Source organism: Anarrhichthys ocellatus, unplaced genomic scaffold (genome assembly GCF_004355925.1).
Source record: "Anarrhichthys ocellatus isolate YVR2014 unplaced genomic scaffold, GSC_Weel_1.0 scaffold109, whole genome shotgun sequence".
In the NCBI taxonomy this organism is placed as follows: Eukaryota; Metazoa; Chordata; class Actinopteri; order Perciformes; family Anarhichadidae; genus Anarrhichthys; species Anarrhichthys ocellatus.
Genome location: NW_022280139.1, coordinates 881375 through 889558, shown reverse-complemented (window position 1 = coordinate 889558; position 8184 = coordinate 881375). Strand labels below are relative to the sequence as shown.

The 8184-nt window shown below is 43.7% G+C and overlaps 1 protein-coding gene across 5 annotated transcripts in view; it reads right to left on the bottom strand.

Annotated features, from left to right (window-relative positions):
• The window catches only part of LOC116399334 (misshapen-like kinase 1), a 42394-nt gene extending 34817 nt beyond the window's left edge, over positions 1 to 7577 (bottom strand). For all 5 annotated transcript variants that reach the window (XM_031876421.1, XM_031876424.1, XM_031876423.1 and 2 more), the window contains exons 1-7: positions 6289 to 7577; positions 6013 to 6123; positions 4268 to 4358; positions 3983 to 4113; positions 3698 to 3752; positions 3526 to 3604; positions 2228 to 2400 (exon numbers count right to left, since the gene is read on the bottom strand). In XM_031876421.1, coding sequence (XP_031732281.1) covers positions 2228 to 2400; positions 3526 to 3604; positions 3698 to 3752; positions 3983 to 4113; positions 4268 to 4358; positions 6013 to 6123; positions 6289 to 6381 — 733 coding nt within the window. In that variant the 5' untranslated portion in view covers positions 6382 to 7577. The remainder of the gene's footprint in view (positions 1 to 2227; positions 2401 to 3525; positions 3605 to 3697; positions 3753 to 3982; positions 4114 to 4267; positions 4359 to 6012; positions 6124 to 6288) is intronic.
• Positions 7578 to 8184: the final 607 nt, after the last annotated feature.

Genomic DNA, 8184 nt, shown 5'->3' with positions numbered 1-8184 from the left:
CACACACACACACACACACACACACACACACACACACACCATGCAGAAAGTCTACCAGTCATTAGTGTGTTTTTATAAGCTAACAGAAGATTAGAACCAGATGGCAGTTCTGTTTCCTCCTTCCTTCCCCTCTCAGCCTCTCTCTCTCTCTCTCTCTCACACTCTCTCTTCCCCCCCCCATTGTTATCACTGTCTCTTTCTGTCTCTTGTCCCTCTGTCTTTCAGTCTGCCAAATGAAGATGAATAAATGGACAATACAAGGACATCTCACACTGCTCGAATATCAACACAAACAGAGAACAAAAGAGGAGCGAAGTGGTAAAATATCTATCCCCCAGCTGTTTTTCTCACAGTTTGACTGCCATCACATATTCAGCACATCATCCAGAGTAGAACTCTTTTTCAGAACAGGATGGGGATGAACTTCTCCTCCCCTGTCTCTCCATAATGTGTCTCTTGTTTCTTTGTCTCTACGTCCCTCCTCCTGTCTCTCTTCTTCCTCCTCCTGTAAAACATTTTCCTAACTGAAAAGCAAAGGTCAAGCTTGTGCAGCCTTTACGCCCAACCCAACATTCTCCTTCTTTTCGCTCTCTTGCTCGTTTTGTCCGGCCGTCTCGCTGTGGCCCTTTCCTCTGTATTCCACTCAGTTAAGATATCTGGCATAACCAGTGGTGGTGTATGGACTGCATCTTTAGAGGTCTAATCATACGGATACATCAACATTCATCTCAAAAACCTTGAGAACTGAATCAGCACTTCCTTGCCTGAAATCCTATCTTTGGTTGCACTGCGTTGCATTAACAGTGGACAGGTTTACGTGTTACAGGCTGGCTTTACTTAAGCTAAATGAATAAAGTATAATTCATGCAAAAGAAGTTGTGTTAATCGTGGGTAACACCAGCGCCCTAATAAAACATTCCCATGAACAGTGCGCTATAAATTAGCAGAAAGGCAGCTGCTGGGCCTTTATCACAGCTGGTTGGCTCTCTCAGCATAAGAGTGTGGATAGTAAGAGCGGCAGGAAACCCCCCTAATGCAGAGAGTTAGTGAGACATAATGGAGCATCTATTCTGTGAAATGGCCTCTAAAAATGTAAGATGCTCTGGAATGTCGTTAGTTATCCAAAGAAAGTATTAAAATTCCTTGAGTGCCGCTGTCAGAGAAATCAGCTGTCGAACACCTGAATGATTCCAACAATGCAGGACAGAGCTGAGCACCTCACTGTAGAACACGTGTGTGTGTTCAGGACAGGCCTTCTCCTCTGAGTTTCACAGGCAGCTAGGATTACCACCTCACATGTTAAGCTGCAGTTTACATCCATGTCTGTCCAAAATGACATCACTTCATCATTTTGGCCCCATTAGACGTTTGTGTGAAGTTGTAATAATTCGGACACGACTTGTTGAGTTACGGCCGTGTTTTGTGAAGTCACAGTGACATTTGAAAACCCAAATCTAACCAGCACATCCTTGAGTCCAGGTGGATGCTTGTGACAACGTTAAAGGCATGCATTCCAGGTGACATCACAAGAATGGGGCCGACAGTGACCTCGACCTTTGACCAACAAGTCCAAGTGGACATTTTTTGCCAAATTTGAGGAAATTACCCTCAGATGTTTTTTTTAGGATATTGTGTAGTTGGCGCAGGGCATGACAATCCCCTAGGATCATCATCGTCATCATCACCAATGTAAATCATCCAACAAAAGCAGCAGCTGTATAATTCAGCTGGAAGTACAAGAAGTGATTTATTACTGACTCACTGGAATCAATTGGAGTGAGTCAAGTGTGAATAAAATAAATCTGCCCACAGTTCAGGTTTTGGTCCAACTATAATGGCAGACTGGATTTAAAGGGACAGTTCACCCCCAAAATCAAATACATACATTCCTTTCTAGAACTTGTAGAAACTTCTATTTATCGATCTTGATTGTTTTAGTGCGAGTTTGTGAGTGTTGGAGGTATTCCTCCACAATCTCCAGCCCCCTCTCCCGTCTCTCTACTGTGTTCTAGACGACGTTGACGCATGTAGATAAACAGCCTGTCTGAATCCAGGGCATGTAAGGGGCAAAGGTTTATTTATTGATTAACCAGAAAACATCCAATATCGTGATATACAGTGTGATCCGGATATGAGATATTTTGTCCATGTCCAGTCCTAACTAGATGCTCCAACTTGTGGTGATCAAAGATAATCCACAGACCTTGTTGTGTCCATTTCTCCTCACCTTTCTCTCGTTTCTTCCTGGTTCTGTCCAGATGATCTTTGAGCATGATGCGCACTTGTCTCTCGTTGACGAGATCTCTGATGAAGGCGTGTCTCAGCAGGGCGTCCGTGGTGGGGCGATGCAGATGGTTCTTGACCAGAGAGCTATCGACGAAGGACAGGAAGCGCTTCGACCTGCAGGAAGACAGAGAGAGACGGCCAACGAAGGAGTGCAAAGGGAAGAAACAGAGTGGAAACAGATTGAGGAAGTTGTAAAAAGTATAATCTGTGTAATGTACTATAGTTTATGTGATTGATCATAAACCCCAAGTTAGCCTTTAGCACATTCCTACAGAGTAAAAGAGTAGAGGAGAAATCTGTTTTACATTACAGAGGTTGAGTCATGTTTATTGACAAGAGTTTCATCATGATAGAGGATCATGATTAAGTTAAACTCACTTTCAATTACATAATCCTGTTCTAACCCTAACCCTAACCGGAAATATATATATATAGAACTGTATAAAGTTATAAAGTGCCACATCTGAGCAAACTAAATAAATATGCAGTCATTATGACAAGAGAGAACAAGGGAAAGTGAAATGTAGAGGACCAATATGAAAACCAGCAGGTCAACTAATCAAACCTGTTTAAATCAGAGACAGCCTCTAAAACATGCCACCAAAATAACCTCACCTACAGAATGCAAGCTAGTTATCACTTGTTGAAATGTTATCAAGGACGATCCTGTGTTGAGGTTTAACTCGGGCAATATCTGCGGACTGACACACTCCTATGATTGGAGAGGCGTGTTGTCCGTGCTCCGTTCACACAGGAAACAGGAATGTGTGTTGCTGCTTTGTCTTCGGCGTGCTCGTCGCCTTCGGGAGGCCCCGAGGTAAAAAGGAGTGGAAAGCTCTGCGTAGCTATTCAAAGCTGTCCTACAAACGAGTGTTTCTGATGACATCAATACTAAATGAAAGACAGCATGAGTTCAACTGCCAGTTCAATCTGAAGGGCTCATCCATTAAGTAAGGGGAAGGAGGCAGGGCGATGGCAGAGGAGGGGAAGAGAGAGACGGGTCAATAGTAACTCTGGTTTGAGGTTTAAAAACAGCTGCCACAACATTGTGTCCATTCTCATAGAGAAAAAATGTATGACAGGTTGTAAGATGTAAAATGCCAGCGACTTTGAGCTCTCAGTTTCATCGTTGTCTTTTGTCTGATTGTCCGATGCAAGAAACCCAAAACAAAGACCAGGAGAAAACCTCAACACTGCCCTCCACTTCCTGCTGTGTGTGTATGGATGTGTGAGGCTTACCATTTCTTTGATTTGAGTTTGGGTGGAGGGTTTCGTGGAATCAAAAACAGCGCTCTCATTGGATGCATGTCACACAGAGCTGCATACAAAGATAGAGTCAGAGACAGGAACAGTAAAAGGGAGTGGAAATACACGTCACTGTTCAAAGACATCAATACATTGTTGAACTTACGAGGGGCTCCTTCAGCCATCTCCAAAGCAGTGATGCCTAAAGACCAGAGGTCACTCTGAGAACGAGAGAGACAAGAGAAAAGGTTGAGACCGGTGCACACGTGAAGCTTAGCTCCAGTTCTCTTCATTCTCTCTTTATATTCAAACAGTAAAACGGTTTGCGAGTAGCGCGAGAGACAAGATCCAGGATGTAATTTCCAAGAGTCAAACTTCTAGTACTCTACAATGATGATGAGCATTCCTAAAGCTGGCCAGAAACGCCCGCTGTGTCTGTGTAATTCAGTACCCTGTAGTCATATGTGGCCTCGGGGTTCTCGTCACAGGCGATGACCTCCGGAGCCATCCAATAGGGCGTACCGATGAAGGTGTTCCTTCGACCGATCGTCTTATCCAGCTGCGCCGACACTCCAAAATCAACTGAAACACAAAACAACGTGGGACGACTTAACGTCCTCGGAGCGGCCACAAGCTTTGCTTCTTTATGAGGCGTTTGTGTGACTCAGTATGTACGTATGTATGATGGTGTGTATGGTGCTTGAGAAACCACAGTGCATGTGTGGATGTGTCGTACCCAGTTTGACTTCGGCGTTCTCTGTGAGCAAAACATTCTGTCCCTTAATGTCTCTGTGGATCACATGATGGGCGTGAAGATGGGAAAGACCCTGGGAGACAAATATGCACACACACACATGAACACATACACACAGTCAGATGACCACTATCACTATAAATATAAAGGCACAATTCCTTTAAAAGAGTAGAAGCATTATATGTTTATTTTTAAAGGAATGCCGAACAAAGAGCAGAATTTACTTCAACTTTGTTGCCCTGCTTTTTCCTTCCTATTGCTCAACCCTCTGACCCCCCAAGCGGTGTCGGAGCGTTTTATGCTCCCGTCACATTTTACTCTCTGTGGCCTTGATGTTCACTGCAGTATGAAAGTCCTGCACCTCTATGGAAACAGCACAGTCATGGCCAGAAGAAGAGGGAACTCAGATATGCCATAAATCATAAAAAAGAAAAACAAGTGGAATTACATTTTTACAAAAATTGCTAAATATATTTATCTAACATGTTTCCAAGTGTCTACAAGTGGACAATGCTGGAAATAAATAGAGGCTCCAGGTGCGATTTAGACAACCTGTCCCCTCCTCCATGCACTGTGTTCAGCAGCTTGCAGCTTAAGAAAGGTTTCAAGGAATCTCTGTCCTGCTGGTCTCAGCCGAGTCAATCATGGCATCCTAGTTACGCAGAATTTAATGTTTTCACATTTTTGATGAAATATCAACATTTTTAAGCTTTGTTTTGGCAGATTTGTTTTGATGTAAGCCTTCGTCACACATGATGTGCTCGAGGACCATCGGAAAGATGAAAATCTGACCATAATGACGCTTTTTACAGCTTCTGGCTGGGACAAACGGTGTAGTTTTGGTGATGGTAGAAAACATCTGTTTAGATCCCGCTGGTGTTTTTTGGGGTTCACAGGGTTAAAGTAGGTGAGTGACCGAGTAGCACGGAGGCTGCCGGTCAGTGGCACAGCTCGAACGAGTGCACGTCTGTGTGTGTGTGTGTGCTCTCGCTTCTTCAAAGGAGGTTAAACAAACAGAGGAAGTGAGTCTTATTTCAGACAATGACCTCACCAGCGTCTGTGTGTGTGTGTGTGTGTGTGTGTGTGTGTGTGTGTGTGTGTGTGTGCTGCGATGTTGAAACAATGAAGAGACAGCGAGGCTAACAGCAGCAGGGAAAACTCGGGTGATGATCCAGAGCGCAAAAATAATCCTCTCACGTTCATCCTCGCCTTGATAACGACAGCATCAGATGTGATGGAACTGAGTTGATGCAGGTCGATATATAGTTTGTGTACGAGTAGGTTTGTTTCTGGAGCCACAGAAACACGACGCAGAAAGCAGCGCAAGCATTCTTTCTCAGGACCTTGTGATCTCTCATAATGATAACCATAACATCCTTACAGACATGTGTTTTAGAGTGGCCTTTCAAGTTTACAAATGAAACAATAATCATATCAGCCGTTCCCTCGTGGGTCACAGCGGGAAAACATAAGAGGGATGCTGATCCCTGAACATGGAGGAGCATCGCCGTCGGTTTGGCTCCTTCTCTTTGAAGTTTGGGCAAAGAGTCCCTCACTAAAAGTAGCATCATGTTTCTTATACAACTGCAGCGGCTCTCGTCCCGCCTGCAGTTTGCATCCACATGCAAATTACTGCCTCTGCTTTTACCGGCACTAAAGAAGGGCCTCTACCATAACAACAAGTACAGGTGTATAGTGTGTGTGCGTTTGCTGCGGTGAGTGCTTACCCTGAGCACCTCTCGGCAGATGTACGCTATCCAGTCCTCCTTCAGACAGTTCCCCTTGGTCTTCTTCACCAGGTCTGTGACGGAGCCGGCTCCACAGTACTCCATCACCAGCTAGAGGGACACGTAGAAACGTCAGAACAGCCAAAGCAGCCGGGATTCAGGAGAGAATGATGAAAGAACACACATGATAAACCCAGAAGGGTAGCAGCTATTCAACACAACAAAATCACATTCATAAAAACTCAATAGTAATAACAGATATAATGGTTTACAAACCCAGAGTTGGTGGTCCTGTCCAGCAGGACCTTTCTTAATAAAAGCTCCATAATAAGTAGCGATGTTCCTATGGTGGGAATAACTCTTCAACATGTTGATCTCCAGCTTTATCTCCTCTTCTTCTTCCTAAACAGCACAACGAACACAGCAGGAATCAGACTACGTGTACAGTATCTTTATGAAAGATTAATGCAAACATCAATGTCAGACAGTCTGATGGGCCTTCTAAGAGTGTAGCTTTGGTTGTACTCGCACTTGGCGCTGTATGTACGGAGGCCTTTGTACTCTATGCGCTGCATTATTATCTGAAAGGCCAAAGGGTGGACAAACAGAATGTACTGTGAAGAATCAAAAAGACAATGAGTGTAACTTATAGATATCCCCAAAGACTGTAGGGGGATCAGGCAAAGAGCCATAAACCAACCTTTCAGAGTACCTCCTCCTCTCCTCCTTCCTTAGAGAATTACATTAAACTATACCTCACAAATATGACATGTTCCATGTCCTAATCCTGCTTACACTGAGGTCCATCTACACAGGCTGAAAGGTTCATTTCCATTTCCATAAAGCCCATACAACACAAACACGTACACATCCAGACAGATCCAATCACACTGTTGTGTGACCTCTACATGGCCGGCTATTTGACCTTAATTCAACCACTGCAGTTACTCCACAAAACAACTACGGTTGGTCAGTGTTATGAGACGCGAGGACCAAATAAGAGGGGAGAGGAAACAGAGTGTGCCGCTTTTTAGTTTTCTGGCTATAAATCCCCAGAAATGACTTGTCGACACAGGGCTGGAGGAGCTGGATGTGGGTGTTCATCAGAGAGGAGGAAACAACAGACAGCTTCTCCCAGTCACTGACCTCCTCTAAATCTCCACAGGAGGGGAGAAAATGACAAGGCAGAGTCTGAACTTTCACCTCCATCTGAAACACAAAGCCTCCTGCTTGTGTCTGCAGTGTGTGTGTGTGTGTGTGTTTGAAAGAGAGAGAAGGGAGATAATAGCTAAGCATTTCCTGCTACAGAGTTTGTCTGCAACACAGAGGATCCAGAATGCCATCAACAGGAAACAAACCAGTGTTCCCAGAAGGAAACCAGTGTTCCCAGTGCTGCAAGAAGCAGATTTGTAGTGAGGTGTAAAAGTGGAGAGAAGCATTAAGCCGGACCCATTTGTAACACTCAACACAAACTGCTCAAAAACTACTTCAACCAGCATTGTTTACATTTTTTTCAGTTAATAATCAATAAACCATTTGGTCTATAAAATGGAGGCGGGGAAAGCATACCCTGCTTTATGGTCTCTTTGACTCTAAATGGACCATAATTTACTAAATGAACATCATGCTGTATTGAAGAACACTTGGAACTAGAGATTGAGACCATAACCATTCAAATTGGCATGTTAGCACGTTAATGTATGCTAATTGGCACTAAACAAAAAGTACAGCCGAGGTTGTTAGAATGTCATTGATTTTGCAACGACTTGAACAAGTTTACATTTTAGATGAAAAGGTAAGAAGAAAAGTAAGGGATCATCAACATCAGTAGGGTTCACCCTCTGGGGACCTGTACCCGTTATGAGGAATTTCAGTCTGGGTAAAAGTGGTGGATCGATCAGATCAACCATCAAAACCAACATTGCCTTCCCTAGAAACATGAGGACAGCATGCCTAAAAAGGACTTCAACTATTGATCGATTATCTAAAAACAAATGTAGTTTTCAGTCGATCAATTACACACATTGACACGAGTTGTCGCCTTGTTGGTCCCCACACACAGCGGTAAGACCATGAGGCAGAACACATCACCTCCCTCTTTAGACCCAAAGTAAATGAACATCATGCTATAATCCTAATCAATATATATATATATATATATATATATATATA